This window comes from Coturnix japonica, chromosome 4 (genome assembly GCF_054131305.1).
Source record: "Coturnix japonica strain WE chromosome 4, WE-NBRP24, whole genome shotgun sequence".
Classification (NCBI taxonomy): Eukaryota; Metazoa; Chordata; class Aves; order Galliformes; family Phasianidae; genus Coturnix; species Coturnix japonica.
In genome coordinates this window covers 28655273-28672448 of record NC_140666.1, presented here as the reverse complement: position 1 = coordinate 28672448, position 17176 = coordinate 28655273, and the positions used below count along the sequence as shown (strand labels likewise).

The window sequence follows — 17176 nt, the reverse complement described above, 5'->3', positions numbered from 1 at the left end:
AGCCACAATGAAAATGAAGGTACTATACAAAGGCAATGAAGCTACAAGCAGAGGTAAACGTATTACAAAATTATATAAAATGTTGTGCAAATATATGAAGTTGTGAGAATATATGAGGGTTGAAAAACCCTTCTTTATTTACTTACTTACTTTAAAAACTGGGAAAGTATCTTAAGATGGAAGTAATCCAAACCATTCATCTAATTACCGTTCAACTATGAATAAATGATAGAAGTTGACACTTTAAGAAAAAATTATTTAGCTTTGTGATTATAATTCTTCTCAACCTAGGTGATAATTCTTCTCAACCTCAGCCTAGACATATGGTGAAGATGTTTTTGTTGGAATAGTTAAAGTATTTTAAAATTTGCTGAACACTCTATTTAAGGAACACTTGATGCTAAATGGAGATTATTGTTTTGTTTGTGCTTATGAAGTGCTGCTCAAATATGCATTTGAGTAATAATGTATACATAAAAACAACTTCTCTGAATTACAGTAATGATCCATCTAGTCCAGTATCTTGGCTCTAAGTTTCTTTAGGGAGGATTACAAAAAAAGAAAAAGAGTATTAAGATTCTTGTAATATACCTCCTTATTTCTAGTGATTTTTGTCTTGGAGGCTGATTATCTTAAATAGCTCTTAATGAATGCTCTGCTCATGAATTTGATTGCTTTTTGGAGCTGTGTGAAATTAACATCTATATCGTTACTTCAGAATTTTTCACACTTTAATGATTACATGCTAGAATAGGTATGATTTTTGAATATTCTGTATGCTTTCTTTTTAGTTTATAATGTATGATACAATATTGTGAACAACTGCTCTGTATTCTCAGTCTCCCATACCTTGACATTTTTTGAAGCTCCTGACTAATCTTTATAGTCATCTCTTTTCCATTTTGAAAAATTTCATCTAATAGCAGTTTCTGTGAAGTGCTTCCCACGTGTTTGATTGTTCTTACAATGCTTTTTTTCTTCCCAAGTTTTACTGCATTTATTTGTCTTTCTACCCAGAGGAAAGGACTAAAAGCAAACAGGGTCAGCATGGATTTAGACAGCGGTGTAGTAATACTCTGCCTAATTTCTTTTGTTAACACATTGTCAAGACTGAGTACATAGATTTCTAAAGCTACCAATTACATTCTAAAGGTCTCTTATCTAAGCAATAATAACTTGTTCAGAGCCTAAATTTTGTGGACCAGCTTGGTCCCCTTTTTTCACCTGCATTCAGTACTTTTAATACCTTACTGAGTATAATAAACTTGGCAAACTAGTATCATAAATAATCTCTTTATGCAAATTTTTGCATCATATCTAAATTATCTTGTAACACGTTCTCCAAAAATATTTTCAGAGAAGTGTATCATCTCAATCTTTTCTCTCCTGCTGGCTCAACATGAGTTCCAGTGGCAATACAGATGGAATTCCACCAGTGACTTTTCTTCATATGAAATCTTAAAACAGAACTCTTCAATGGAGAAATGAAACATCATTTATATGACTATGAGTAGATCTGATGCACATTGTTTGTTACAAGGTATATCTCTTGATGAGAAGAAAAGTCTACTTAGGTAATAACCAAAATTAAGGGTCTCTGTACAAACAGGTAATACAGCCTACTTTGAGTTCTGGTTTGTTTTATTTTCCATCTGCATGTAAATCACAGCAGCCAATTGATTTATTTTTCAGAGTGACTTTCAGTCTATGGCCATCTGAGCTTTTTCCACATTATAGATTTCTGTGAGTAACTGACACATAACTCTACTCTTCAGATTGCAAGAAAACTATTGAAAGGCTGAATGGCCTTTCTTTTCTTGTAGAGGAAGTATAGTAGTACTGTTATGCTTCAGGCTTTCTAACTCCCATTTATATGTCAGGTAATTTGATTGTGAATTACTACCTTAGAATTTTGTTCTGACAGAGAGAGAAGAGAACTATTTTCAAAGTTGGGTTATTATAAAACTCTGAATACAACCAGAGGTCTTAAATACTTAGAAATTCTATAATCACTCTGAGAAGAAAAAAAAAAAAAGCTTTGAAATTTCAAAATAAAATGGAGCTGTACATTAATAAAATTGGCAAATTATTATATTGATAGGCAGAATTCTCTGTGCATAAAACTGTGAGTTACCCGGGTTGTCAGCTCTCCTCTTATAATTCCTGTTTCATTATGAATTAGTTCCAGAAATATTCTGTAGATTGAACTGCTGCATTTTAAATGTTTCATTTGAAGTAACTGCAAGTATGCAGTATTGATGTTCAGCATCTGTGTTTGTAGAGAACAGAAGGAGCATTAAAGTTGGATCTATACTAGTAAAACAACTTGAAAGTATTTGTGCTAACAGCATTTAAATAAAATGTTTTTACTTGTGCTAGTCATATGCAGACACAACAAGCATGTTGAAATTGATTTTTGTGTAAATTACAGTCTTTGGTTAGATGAATGCACCAACATACTCTACAATAAATAAAACCAAAACCAATTATCACTGCTTTAGTGAATAAACCCTTCCACGTTACCTAGGTAAGACAGCTATATTTAACATAATCTTCAATTCTTTTGAATTCTGTTTTTAAGAGGAAAATAGAATATGTTATAAATAATAATGAACTAGTATACATTTAAAATTTATGCATTATTCCTAATGTCCTTTCTCATTCATATTTGGCTCTTACTAATTTAGAGTAACACATAAAGTTGTCAATATACCTGTACAAGTGAGCTCATAGTAAGCTTTGGTTTCAAATCTGTTTTCAAATAATATAATGTTATGATGTTTCTTCTGTCCTTCATCAAGGTTGCATTACAGATTTGTTGTCTGAATTCCAGGAAGTTCTGAGTCTAGTGTTTACTATTCAATAGTTAACCTGAAAGACTGAATAAGGAAGTAGCCTGTATGATCACATTCATCTTTAGATACTTTGGAATACATCGTAAAGATGAAAAAGTTTGGACATCCATTTTCACTGAGACCCAAGGCCGTATTATTATTTTCATTTGTAATGTTGCTGATTGAGAATTTCAGATTTTGTACTGGGTTATGTTTTATATTAAATAGCATTGTGATATATTAACCTGTGAACACTGAAATAATAAATCAGAATTGACTGTAGTTGTTTATGATCTATGTGCTGCTGTGATCTAGGCTTGTTTCTCATTGAGTACCTAGAGTGTGTTCAGGGTTTACAGGCTTATGTGGTGTAAACACAGCACTTCAGCTGATCTTTGTATATTGACAGAGTTAGTTATTTGAATCAGGTTTCACTCAGTTTGCTGAGAAAGAACATTTCATAATATTTTAGGTACTATGTCCTCTGCTTCCCAATGATTTAAAACATCCAGTGGTCATAAAGAGTTTTTATATTGTATGTTGGACAACATATAACAGGAGCTTTGGATGTTTATCCTGCAAGGTACTAGGCTAATGAAAAATTACTACGTTTAAATCTATTTCAAATAAAAGTAGAGCTCTGGATAATGTGACATGTAGCTTGTATGGTGTTATGCATAGCAATCTACAGCTGCTATTTCCAAGTAAGCAAGGCACTGTAGACAGTTTTATAGCCCACAGTGGAACCCTTTTTAGAATCTGGTCAGTGAGTTTGTCTGAGATCATAGTTATTTAGGTATGACTGTTGATTATGTCAGTTGATTTAAATTACAGAAACTGGAATTTAGGTAAATGATAGTAGTGATGGCAGCTGAAGAGTAAAAGCTCAAAAGAGACAATTTAAATGAAATAACGGCAATAGGAAGAGATAATTTTATTAAGCAAAAAAAGGTGCTGAAGAATATAATTAGCAAATACACCCTCAGAACCTAGAAGCTAGAGCCTTAAATTCATCTTTTCACTGCCACCAAATAGATTTTTCAGTGTTAAGGGTGCATAGTGTGAACTTATGTCCATACAAATTGTTGGACAAGAAAGATGTCTTAGCTATAGGTGCTTAGCTATAGGTGTCATATCAGATATCATGACAAATAGAATTCGAATAAATCATTACTTATGCATTCCGAAGGACATTTTTTGTTAGCAACATGGCATTGTAAATGAGAGTGTTAATCATATTTTTCTGGGCTGCTGTGGTTTCTGCTGTTTTTACAATTGATTTATCTTTTTAATATACAGCTATTTTAATTATAACTTGCCAATCTTAAGTACAGCCTTTAAAATGATGTTGAAGTCTGAAAATGGCAATAAATTATTAAGAAATTGCTGTTTTATCTACTCTGAGATTTTCTTTCCAGCAAACCCTAAGATTTTCGTTTGTTACAGCTTTATTAGCTGGAAAAAGATTATTATGTAATTTTCCGTGTATAATCTATAAAAACTCTATGTTTATGTCTATACTTAAGATATTGCATCTGACTACTTTCATAACAAGAATTCGTGTAACACACATCAAATCAAATTCTAGCCCATCGCACTAACTTGGAAATTTCCCCTAGGATTCATTGAATGATGCAGAAAATCTGTTACAGAACATACTGAGAGAGATGTTAAGGTTGAAGAAGCAGTTTCAGACTGGTGAGATGATAGAAATGGGAGGGAGATTTATTTTTTACCAATTTCATTCACTGTCGCTCCCAGAAGATGGAAATTCATAAAAGTTTGAATTTCAGTCTTCTTCATATGGTGAATGGCTAGTCTGTCAATCAGGATAGGCAAATCATTTTCCATATCCCTAATAAACAAACTATGATAAGCAGGCTGTAAGTGCTATGTCTGGATTAGTGGTTTCCCCTGCGGCAGATAAGTTTGAAGTCAATCAGCTCATGAGATGGCTTTCCTGGCCTGTGTTTTCTTTGAGTCTAAAAAAAATTCTCCTACAAATTGTATGGCTTCTGTAAGATTTGTGGACTCATAACTAGCCAACCTGTAGGATGTGCCCTTTATCTGTGCTGTTGTCACTGTTCTCACAGTGAAATGATGATACTGTTTCAAAACATGGTCTTATTAACTTAAGATTCAATTGCATAAGAATATCAGACAAACCCTGGTTTGTATACATGTGTGTGTACACTTTTTAGTGCAGCTTTAGGTTGACTTGAATGGTTTATCTTTGCAAGTTTAATAAGTTTGTTGTCTACAAAGTAATTCTTTGACTTCCTGGTTGCTTCAGGTGTTGATAGGATGTCACTGTGATAGAGTGGTTACTTCAGAATATATGCGGGTTGTCCCCAGTGCTGATAACATTGCACTTTTGAGTATTCTTGATCTAGCACAATGCATTAAATGAGGTGCAGCCCATACCTACTTAGAAACAGCTGTACACAGTGACGAGGGAGTCATAAATAATCAGTGACTCCTTGAATTCCCATAAACAGTGTTTCTGAAGTATTTTTTAATGATTATAATGCCCTGCAAAGCAAGTGAGAGTATACATTTTATTGATTTTTATGAAGACTTAAGTGAATCGTTATAGCCCTTGTGGCACACAAATTCATTTATGTTGAGTTCTGTAGTCTGTGCAGATTCAGAAGAAACACAGGGGCTCAAAGAGCAGTTTGATTGAATGGACACAGGAATTAAAATTCAATTAATTAAATAATAAAATTTAAATATTTATATTTCTCCCTCAATTTTCAATGCTCCTGTAAATGCCAAGTCATTGGTATGGAAGCTGACTGTGGTTTATCATATCAATGTACAGGTTAAAAAAAAATGAAGCAAATTCCAATTAGATTGATGCTACTCTGCCAGAAGATCAGATTACTTTTCATTTCTTCAATTATATTAAAATAGTAAAAGTAGTATATTATTTCTCATACTTCTTCCATTAAGTTCTTTATTAGCTAAAAAATAATCATGATCTTATTCGAGTAAGGGAAAATTTCCATCCCCTAACTTTCTCCACAGTCAGTATATTTTGCTGCAATCAGTACCTCCATAGGTTATTTTAATGACTGTGGTTTCATACCTAACTTTACAACACAAAGATTATGCACTGGTTTTAATTCAGAATGAAAAGACAACTGTGGCATGCATTTGTACTTTGTATTTTGTATTTTTAATTATACTAGAGGCCTTTGATCTATCAACTACTCTTATATGAGTGGCTGCAGATTTAGGAGATGAGATTTCCTTCCCAGCTTAATCTTATAGGAAACCATAGTGCAATATTCTGAAAAACAAGCTTACAAAATGCGACTGAAAGGTGAGGAAAGGAATGTTAAAATAAACATAATTTAAGAAAATATCTTAAAGTGAAAAACATTCAGATCTCAATCTGATTAAGTTAATCATAAAGAACCACATGTAAGCAGTGTGTAATTATGTACTTAGAGGATTCTTCACAGAGAGTACAATGGCATTAATAATGAATAGGTGGCAGATGAAAAAAGTCACATTCAAATTATAGAACACAACCATTTAAATGCTACAAGTAGTTAATATATGAACAAGCTAAGATTCTGTAATTGGTTGTTTTTTCATTTTTAATATATGCTGCAAAAGGTGTCATGTATCTGTTATTTTTAATTTACCAAACTATGTTCATATGAGACGTTACTGTTACAATTGTGATGAAAACAACCTATGAAGAAAATAAAATGCTTTTTTGTTGCATTCTTCTTTTAGTTCATTAAATTTAGTATTTTGTTTGTTTTTCAATATGTATATTCCAGTTCTGTGCCAGGAAGATCTGGTGTTAGCAGCAAAATAGGGGAAAAAATATGTGTCTATGATATATATTCATATATATATTCATATATATATATATATATATATATATATATAATAGACTTTATTATTGACTTTATTATTACATACATCTGTAAACATAACTTATTAACTTTTGTATTTCACTTATTCATTTGCTTACTTCAGATCTTAAATATATGTAGTCTTTTTTTTTCTCTCTGATACAATCAGCAGGTGGAAGGTGTTTGAATAATCCAAGTATTAGATGCTAAATTCTTTAAACCTGGCAACTGGTTGAAATATTCTATTTTATTCTGAATTCTGGAATCTTGAAATATTCTTGATATTTCTAGGTATTCGAATAATGAATGGTACACATTTATCTCTGAAAGAAGCTTTAATTTCTTCCATGAAATAAATGTAGCACAACCTATCAGTTGCTCTCTATTAAATGTTGCTGACTTGTATCAATAATAAAATTGAAGACAAGCTTTTGCATTCTTTTATGGATTCTATTAGTTTTCTTCATGGAAAACTTCCTACAAATATAAGCTATTATAATATTACTTACAATTTCCATAAAAAATATTTTCAAATTCCTTGTTAAAAAAAGGAAGAGCTTAATAAATGTTAATTAAAAGAAATCTCTTAAGATCCTTTCTTTTTGAATAATAACAGAATTTTTAAAATACAGAAATAGAAATCTCTGCTATGCTAGCCTTAAGGCTGGAAATAAAACTTCTTAAATTTTGATATAAGCTCTGGCGCTGCATTAAATAGCAGTGACACAGTTATTTATGCTTGTGCATGTGTGGCTAATAGAATTATAAAAGCAGGTCTTTTGATGTTTTTACTAGATCTTTGAGATTTATAAATATTAACATATTGATTATGAAGCAGTGCACTACATTTTCCTTCTGTCCTTTATTTTATAATTTTATTATTCTGACTTCAGGTAAGAAAAAATTTTAAGAAAAAGAAACTTTTGATTTGTAAAGGACTTCTTTGCTAGCATAAAACCTGGGAGATAGCTACTTGTGAACCATGTGCTTTTTCTTGTACTGTAGTATTCGACTAAATACATGAATAAGTCATTGACAACAAGTTTGTAGCTGAAAATAGATCTGTGAGACTGTGAATTCCCCTTTATTTGGCTTCAATTGCTTTGCCATGGAAAACCACTGAATTTTTAAGAAATAATCAGTGATTACATAGAAAAACTGATATGGAAAAGTACACATTCACTGCTTCTCTTTGGAAAAATTGAGAAAAGTAATTCTATGTCTGTGTGTAAGATTTGAGATAATTAATACAGCATTCATTATACCATTATAATTCTATCACATGGATACAGAATAGGCTGCCCAGGGTGATGCTGGTGTCACTAACCCTGGAGATATTCAAGAAATGTTTAGATCTTGTACTGAGGGACATGATTTAAGTGAGAAATATTGGTGACAACTGAGCAGTCAGACTGGCTGATCTTAGAGGTCTTTCCAGCCTTGGTGATTCTATGTTTCCATGACTATTGATTTGAGCTGATCGCTGTGAGCTCTTGCAGTGTGAGCAGGAATTTGGGCTCATCAGAGTCCTGTTCTAAGTCATCTCTGTGCTACATTGTTTTTGTGACAAATGGATGGACAAAGAAAGCTGTTGTTATATGGAGATCATTTTGTATGGGGAAAAAATAACTTTTTCAAGTTTTAATTAGGGGCTTTCTACTTGTTAAAGTGACTTTAGTAATATTCTCTCCCTGTGATAAATCAGTTTAGGTGATGAAACTGTTGGGGTTCAACCTTTGGAAAGCTTTAATTCTGGCCTCTTGGTTCTTGTTTATTTTATTTTGTTGTTTTTTCTTCTAATTTGAAAAGCCAATCAAAATGCTTATTTCCAGATGAAATATGTTTATAGAAAATAAAAATATACTCTATGTTTATAGAAAATAAAATCTGTTTACAGTAAATATTTTTTCTTTCAATAGTTTAATTACCCTGAAAAGTGAAATTCTGCATTTCTTCCACCTACCATACCAAGATTATTTTGAGCTCTATCAAAAGAGAAAAACTTTTTTTTTTTTTTTTGTCATTTAATTTTTTGAACTGACAAACTGATGTGCTAATTGTAATGCATGCTAAATTTAAAGTTGCTTTTAAGAATGACAAAATGACACTGATGAAAAGGCTCTTATTTCATTTTGAGAAAGGTGGGATCAGTGCCAGAAGAGGGAAAAGGCATTTTGTGTAGATGTATTCCAGATATTACAAGGCATAGAACAGCATCTTAGTAAGATTTGCCACAACCAAATAGCAGCATTTCCAATTTATTTCACTGTTAAGTAAAAGAATTAGCACATCCTGATGTTCTCTGAATTTTTTTTTTTGTTTAGTGTTTTTCATTGGTAGTTTTTATCTTGCTATTGATTAACTGCAGAGCCTCAGAATTTGTTTGCTTGTTTATTTATTTATTTATTTATTTTAATACTATTCATAAAATTCCTTTTAGCAAGCAATATGGGTCTCAGAATATTTTACATTCTGTTTTATTCTCTTCAGGTCTTCAAATTCTTCCCAAAACTTCTCAGTCTATACATATGTTGTGTCCAGACTAGGAGATTTTAGGGCTAATTTGCATAAATTTTGCTATAGGTTATATATGGTTATTGCTCTAAGGTGTTATATGGTTTTAGGACCTCTAAAACATGAGCCATAGGCAAGGAGAACTTTTTATATCTCTTGAAAAGCTGCATATCTTATGTAGCTACAGGCTACACTGTAATTTTAAAAACTTTGTGGTTAACTACAGTAATGTTATTTGAAGTTAAGGTACACTATATACACTTTCCATTAAGCTCGGAGCTTACAGTAGTCTATGGACACAAACCATGTATGAACAATTAATGTCATAAAATAGTAATGTCATTTTGTAGTTTGATTTCAGAATACAATTGTCACTAAGGTAGCAAATGCTAAACTTCGCATTTAATATATTTCTCCTTATCCACAGTTGCATTCTAATTAAAAATGAGAAACATTTCTACAATAAGAACTGGACTTCTGTATAAGGGCATCCATAATAATACTGGAACTAATTGAAAACAGGCTTTGGAATTTTGGAGAATTTAAATTAGATAACTCATTTGTCATGCAAAGGTTAGCATTTTTCATAGTCATTTTATGATAATCATTTAATGACCATGCTAAATTAAGTATTGGCTTTGGAAAACACAGAGGATTACTCTTATAGAGTAATACAGAGTAAAAAGGTTTTTACATACAGAATGTTGTATGAAAACAAAGTATTTGTATGCTGTCGCTGTCTATCAGAACTTTTGAATCATTCAGCAGTCATTCAGATGTGTTTCAAGAAGTCTGGATAGCAGCATCATTGAAGAACTAACTCCTATAACGTACAAGTTGAAATGCTTCAGATGAATGAAATAAATTTTAAAAACAACAGTAGATAGCTCTATATTCAACTTAATTTATATATTCCCTTTCCAGTGGTTTAACAAATTGTGTCTGGTCATGCTTTTAGGGGAAAAAATAGTCAGTCATACTGACTGGTAGACAGCATTATGTTCCTATTCGAAGAGAGAAATAAGGGTGTGTTTCTTTTTTGTCTAAATAGAAAATTAATATTTTTAATCACATAAAAATTGTCTTTTTGAAACAAGAAATCTTTCTTGTCTTTCTTCTTGAAATTTGGAAAGGAAAAGTATTAGATTGAACAATCTTTTTAATTGTGTTCATTAAAAATTGTTTCTTTCATAAAGCTAACAGGAACCAGTAATAGATCTTAGCTTGCTTACTGGTTGTTGCTTTGCTATAATGGGAAGATTAATGTCACTTTCTTTTCTTTAATGTAAGAGAGTGCAAATGTGTTATGGGACATCAAAGTCAAGAGTCCTTCTCTTCAATAAATCAAAAGTGGCTTACTTAATACTGTGAAATAGCTTGTTAACACTAGCAATTTCTAATGTGTGATGCACTGGACATGTTAAAAGCAGATGATGAGTATTTGCGGATTGAGATGACTCACAATGCTTCAGTAGAAGTACTGTATTTAATTCATGTTTGCCAACCATTACGTGATGTTATATTCTTCTGCTTGGTGTTGTATTCCATCCTCATTGTTGCTGCTCCTGCTTGGCAGAAACAACAGTAACAGAATAGATGCTATGAAATGCTCTGTTGTGGGGTTTGGGGTTTTTTTGTTGGCTTTGTTTTGGTGTTGTTTTTTTTTTTAATTGTTTTTTGTTGTTGTTGTTGTTTGTTTGTTTTGTTTTGTTTTTTCCCACCCTTTACTTAGAAGAAATTTAATCAAGTGCTCAGCTGTTTGTTATTCTGGCTCTGGATTTCTCCACCTGTTGTAAAATAAATCATGTTTAACCAGAGAAGCATAGTGCAAATTCTTTTTACACTGCTTTCTAAAACTGATGTAAACTAATGTGTTTTGACTATGATTAATGCATATCCTGAGACTCAAATTTAAGAGAAGAGTAACCTCAGTTTAATCAGGAACTCGTGCTTTCACAGTCAGCGGAAATCCTCCATAAAAACTGGTATATCAGAAAAGAAAGCTCATACCTTAGTTCTGTATTATGAAAACAAAATTCACATTTGTCCATTCCCACTTCAGTCTTGTATCTTTTGCACACTGTGTTCCATTAATATTTTTCTTCTCTTATCAGCAGTACTGTCACATTAGTTAGATGAAGATGCTAGCTACTGTACTACATTGGCCTACCAGTAAAAAACTTAGGGAGTTTGATTGTAGATACATTCTGTTATGTTTGTTGTAGTCTTACCTCTGAAATACATTTTCATATTAAATGCTTCTTGTTATAGAATCATGCGTGTCAGTCAATTTAATTAAAATGTCATGGTGACCTTTATTTGAATACTCTGAACTTCCTCTGGATTTTGGAAGTTCTTTTTACTTTGATTCCAATTAAAATTCTTTAAATTATCAGTGTACAAAATCTGCATACTAATTAACCTTATGATGCTGCTAGCAAATTAACCTTGCAAACAATGTATCTTTTGCAGAGGTAGTTCAGCTGAGTTTGCCGGAAGATCAAAAACTAAGCACCACTGCAGCAACAGTAGGACAAAGTGCTGTCTTAAGTTGTGCCATCCAGGGTGCTCTGAGACCTCCCATCATCTGGAAGAGGAACAATGTCATTCTGAATAACTTAGATTTGGAAGATATCAGTGTAAGTAAAAGAGTACTATTTAACAGATTGTTACAAAACCTTTGCTTGAAGAACTGAGAAGTGATGTTTAACAAATTACTTACTCAGTATGTATTTGGTCGTATGGCTGTATATAATGAAAACAAAATAATAGGAATAAAATGCCTACCAAACTCTTTTTTCTTTTGAAATGTTTGCAAACTCTTGGTGTGAAAAGTAGCAGAAACTTTTCACAGACCAAACATTTAAAGGAGTAAGTATGACAGCATAAACGTATGAAGACAAAATTGCAACTTGGTATTGTATGATCAGCATTATATAGACTTCCAGTATTGAAGAGGCATTAACTTTTTAAGAAATTAATTATTATTTAGCACATGTAGGTCATTATAATAAAACACAGTTCATTGTAATAAGATATAAATAGATCATTGTAATAACCTTATCTTCTCATACTTGAATGAAAATGTATTCTTTACCTTAGTACAACTCCTACTACAAAATTGGTTGTTTTGATCATTCCCCTGTGTATCCAGCAAACTGAAGTAATTGCTACTGAATGTCAGTACAGCTTAGAAATCTACTTTTAGGGAAGCAAGTATCTGCTACCTAACTTGCCCATGACCTCAAAACATGGAGGGAATGAAAACATTTTATGATAGAGCTTTCAAAACAAGTCTTCAGCTGTGTTTTATTCTTGTATGTTCCATTTGATTTGGCCATCATCTCACAGTACAAGAATTACAAAATGTGGAGAAACGTAGGATTACACTTGCTAGGATCAGTATGTGTCTTGGATCACTGCAGCTCTTCTGTGCGTGGAGTGTCATCACAATCAAATATTTCATTCATGTATTTTTTAGTGAAGGCTTTTATTTCTAAGGTGGCATTTGTACTCATGTGTAACCTTTGTTTTGTTTTACTTGTGATTTTATGCCAGATCTGTTTGTAAATTTAAATTCTGTAGAGTAATGCTTTATAAAATAAAGGATGGTTTCAAAGCTCAGCTCACTTGAACAGTAGTGTTTAGCCATTTCAGAGGCTTAGGATAAAACCAGCATCCTCTGAAAAATTCCTTTAATATAATCATTAGTTTAATTATTTTAATTAGTATAATTATAGATGGCATCCTGTTGTGCATTAATAGAGCGTGGGGGTTCCTAGGATTCCAATTAAAGGCCACAAAGGTAATAAAGGGTGTAGAGCATCACCGGTATAAGGAAAGGCTGAGTAAGCTGGGTCTGTTTGGCTTGGGGAAATGTCTGAGGGGATTGTATCAATGTTTATAAATATCTAAAGGGTGGTTGGAAGCAAATAGATGGGATCGGGCTCTTTTCGGTGGTGTGCAGCGATAGGACAAGGGTTAATGGCCTAAAAGTTGAACAAAGGAAATTCCATACAAAGATGCAGAAGAACTTCTTTATGGTAAAGATGACAGAGCCCTGGAACAGGTTGCCCAGAGTGGTTCTGGAGTCTCCTCTTGTGGAGGAGAGGTATATTCAATACCTGTCTGGATGCTTACCTGTTGAAGGGAACCTGCTTTACCAGGTGGGTTGGTCTCAATCTCTTGAGGTCCCTTCCAACCCCTGCAGTTCTGTGACTGGTATTCAAACACGTCTTACCCTTACTCAGAAGTTTCCTTTCTGCACATTTTTTTTAGCATTCTGTAAATATTCATGATGGTCATAAAAAAATGATTTTGGAGTTCTTTGCTCATCATTTATAATTAGAATATGTGCAAGGAGCTATAGAAACAGGAGCACAGGAAATGAAAGGGAAATGATGAATCTAACTACCTCATTTCAGACTGAACGGTTCTATTGACTGTACTTGCAAATATGAAAAGAGAAAGTGTTTTCAAAGGTTGAAACAAACGTTTTGCTTATGAAAATTCAAAAAAATGTTGCTTTAATTAAATTCATCTTTGTTTTTACTAAAACCTGAGAAACTAATTAATTTTTTTTATTATTTTTTATATTAATTGCTTATTAATTTAGCCAGTTTTCCCTAGGTAAACTCTAGTTTTCCTATAATGGTAGTAAAGAGGCAGTTTTAACCTGCAAACTTTTTCATTCACATTACTCCCCTTTTTGTCCTCTCTCCCATTCAAAGGGGGAAAGTGCTGACTGGGAGCTTGCCTATTAGCTAGGGCAAACCTACCATGCTTCTTTGGTAGTTATAAGAGCTGGAATGCAGTCCAATATGAATTTTTTAAAGACTCGTGGTATGCCTAATTTGAAGTCAGTTTGAATTGGTGATTTGAAATCCGAAGCTAGGGGAGAAAACTAAAATTGCTAGAATTGGCTGAATTTTTGTACATTTAATAGGAGTGAAAGGTCATGTGACAATGTACTGGGTTAACAACCATAAGGAAACAAATAGACCAAGCAAAGAGGTAATTCCCAAAAGAAGGTCTACTTCTTTGCTGCCTAAAAGAATATGCAAGACAGTGTGGAAGTAAAAGCAAGTGAGGGACTATTCATCTCTGGGGGAAAAAAAAAACAACTTAGTATTCATACCTGCACAGAGTGGGATTATTTAAGAATTCTCTGTTTTGGGATGAGCTCTGTGTGTATATTTTGTGTATTATGATAGTAGGAATGAAACAGTGAATTCTTCCAGTGACAGAATAGGTGAATGTATTCATCATTTCTTATAAACTTCAAGAAAATCATAAAAAGAACAGAATGCTTGAAAGTGCTTTTTGAAGAAAAACTTTAGATCTTAGTCCATTAGTATTAACAATTATGATTCAAAGGGAGTGACAGATCCAATATCCCTAAGGTGAGGCATTAAAAATATGTAGCACTTGAATTAATGTAGGTGATACTGATCTGATATGCAAATAAAATAATAAACAGTGGAAGAAAGAATTAATGAAGCCTGGAAACAAAGTAAGAACAGAAATAAGAAAAAATGATTGGGCATTAAAGCATTAACTGTTTCCCAGAGTCTCTTTTCTTCAAAATGTATTTTATGCAGTCCAGTGTTATACTGATTTTAACTCAGTTTTCTTATTTCCAGACCTTTCCTTTAACAACAACAAAAAATTCTCTTTGTATGTCTTTGGTCATTTAATAATGTTCTGGAATTTGATGATCAGATACTCTTACAAATTCACATTTACTTCAAAGTTCTCATGTAGTTATCATTCAGTATTCATTCAAGCAATGTAGTAAAAATAAAACGTTGAGGAGAAGAAAAATAATTTGACAGAAATGAATTATTTTATATTTCAATATGGGAAATTACGTTAGTAGTTAAATATTGACTTGCAAGGAAAAAATGCAGAGGGAATATAGCATGTTTCAATTTGCTGCATTTTAACCGCCAAAGAAAGTGTTGTACTTACTCAGACAATTTAAAACATTCCTAAGCTTTAAGCCCTTGTATAATTTTAGATGTCCACGGAGGAAATGTGTTCTGTGCTTTGCTGTGACTGTGTTATAATCTAAAACTTTTGGCTAGTGCTGGGAATTGTCAATTTACTCAGCTGTATAACAACCACATATGTGCATCTCAAAAATAATAATCTTGTGTAAGTTTTGGTATTGTTTGGGGGGAAAAGTAAGTGAAAAGGACTGACCTAGGGAGACAGATTAATTTTTATTTTTATTTTTTTCTTTTCTTTTCTTTTCTTTTTCTTTTTCTTTTTTTTTTTCAACAAAATACATCAGAGATCATGTAATTGGAAGTGAGCATATATGGCACCAATCAGATTTAGTAGTAGTAACAATGTGATTTTGTAAATCAAGGCAAATGCTCATTCTTATGGTGTGGAAATTAAGTTTTTGTGCTGTGCAATTTTCAATGCAAGTTAAATTACTTGTTTTGGGAGTGACAAACTCAGAACAATATAATGTTTTTGACTTCCAAGGATTGGGAACACAAATAGTATTTAATCAACGCTTTTAAAAACGATGGAGTAATTTAGAGAATTCTATCTGGCCACAAATGTATGGTTAAATATTAAAAATATGATAACAACTATCAGACAATTTTAGGAGTCTTTAGTTCTCAAGGTACAAGTCATTATACTTTATTAAAGTTTTGTGCCTTGCTACTGATTGTTTTGTTGTGTTTTTGTTTGTTTGTTTGTTTTTGTTTTTGTTTTTTAATTTCAACTGATAGGAGTCAGAGATGATCAGCATTGACTTGAATGAAGCCATGAAAAATTTTGTGCTGCTGCAAATTTAATTTATTTAAATTGTAATTCATTTGTGATATGACTCACTACAGAATTGGTATCACAAGATGTTTTACTGATAATTTAGTATGCATCTAGAAGGGCTTTCTCCTGAGTAGTGGAATTCCAAGGTCACAGCCTGAACCAATGGGTGAGCTACATGGGTGATGGGGGAGAGGGGTCTCCACAATACTTCCCATGCAGTCTGAGTCTGTGCAGTTCCCCCTTTTCCCCTGCCCTTCTCTCCAGCAGCTCAATGATATGAGGGCCACATTCCTTGGCTTGTCCCTTTCTCCAGACTGTTACTGGGAGGGGTGAGTTAATTTCATTTTGATATCTTTTCCTGTAGCACCTGTTTCTCAAATAAAGTCTCTGCCATTGACTTTGTTAGTTCTACACTCCACCCGTGATCATGAATCTTAAATCTGTGATTTTACTTTTCACTTTGCTTGAGTTTTATCTAAGCTGTTATTCATTACAGAATAAAGTTCATATTTGTGGGAAAATTAAAAATAGGTTTTTTTTCTTTTTTTTCTTTTGCCAAATGCTGCGCATGATATGTTTTTCTCATATAAGTTGATTTGCTTTTTAAATGCTTTTTATATTTCATTTCACTTTATGCTTTTTTTCTAGCTTATTCAGAGCTATGATACTGCAGAAGTTTAAGATTTATCTTCATCTTTTTATGGTGGTGACTATCTTAATTTTGAGCCAGCTGATGATTCTCACTTTTTTTAAAAGTGTTAAGGTTTTTCTTATTTGTTCAGTTCATTCTGCAGCATGTGTTACTATTGTTTGAAAGAGGTGGAAAGAATGCAATAAATATATCAGGTTTTTCAGAGTTATTATTTTAAAATGAAGTCCCAAAAGTCAGAGAGCAGCCTGGTCTCAGCTGCAGCTAGTACATAAGGTCAGTCTTTCTTGAAGTGTGATGAAAATGCTTTGTTAATAATGGCCTCCTTTGACTCATACTCCTTGCCTTTAAAGTCTTTTTATGCAGAGTTAAATAGGAGGGCCACATCACCAGTAATGAAAGAACAAAAGTGTTTGGATATCTGAGAGTCTATTTTATTAAACAGAGAGGCACAAATGCTTTAAGATTAAAAAGCAACAACAACATAAAACAAACAAATAAAAAACCCATCTTTG

At 32.6% G+C, this 17176-nt stretch overlaps 1 protein-coding gene across 2 annotated transcripts in view; it reads left to right on the top strand.

Annotated features, from left to right (window-relative positions):
* FSTL5 (follistatin like 5) overlaps positions 1–17176 on the top strand; it is a 219016-nt gene that overhangs the window by 141256 nt on the left and 60584 nt on the right. For both annotated transcript variants that reach the window (XM_085544805.1, XM_015860999.3), the window contains exon 7: positions 11696–11862. In XM_085544805.1, coding sequence (XP_085400931.1) covers positions 11696–11862 — 167 coding nt within the window. The remainder of the gene's footprint in view (positions 1–11695; positions 11863–17176) is intronic.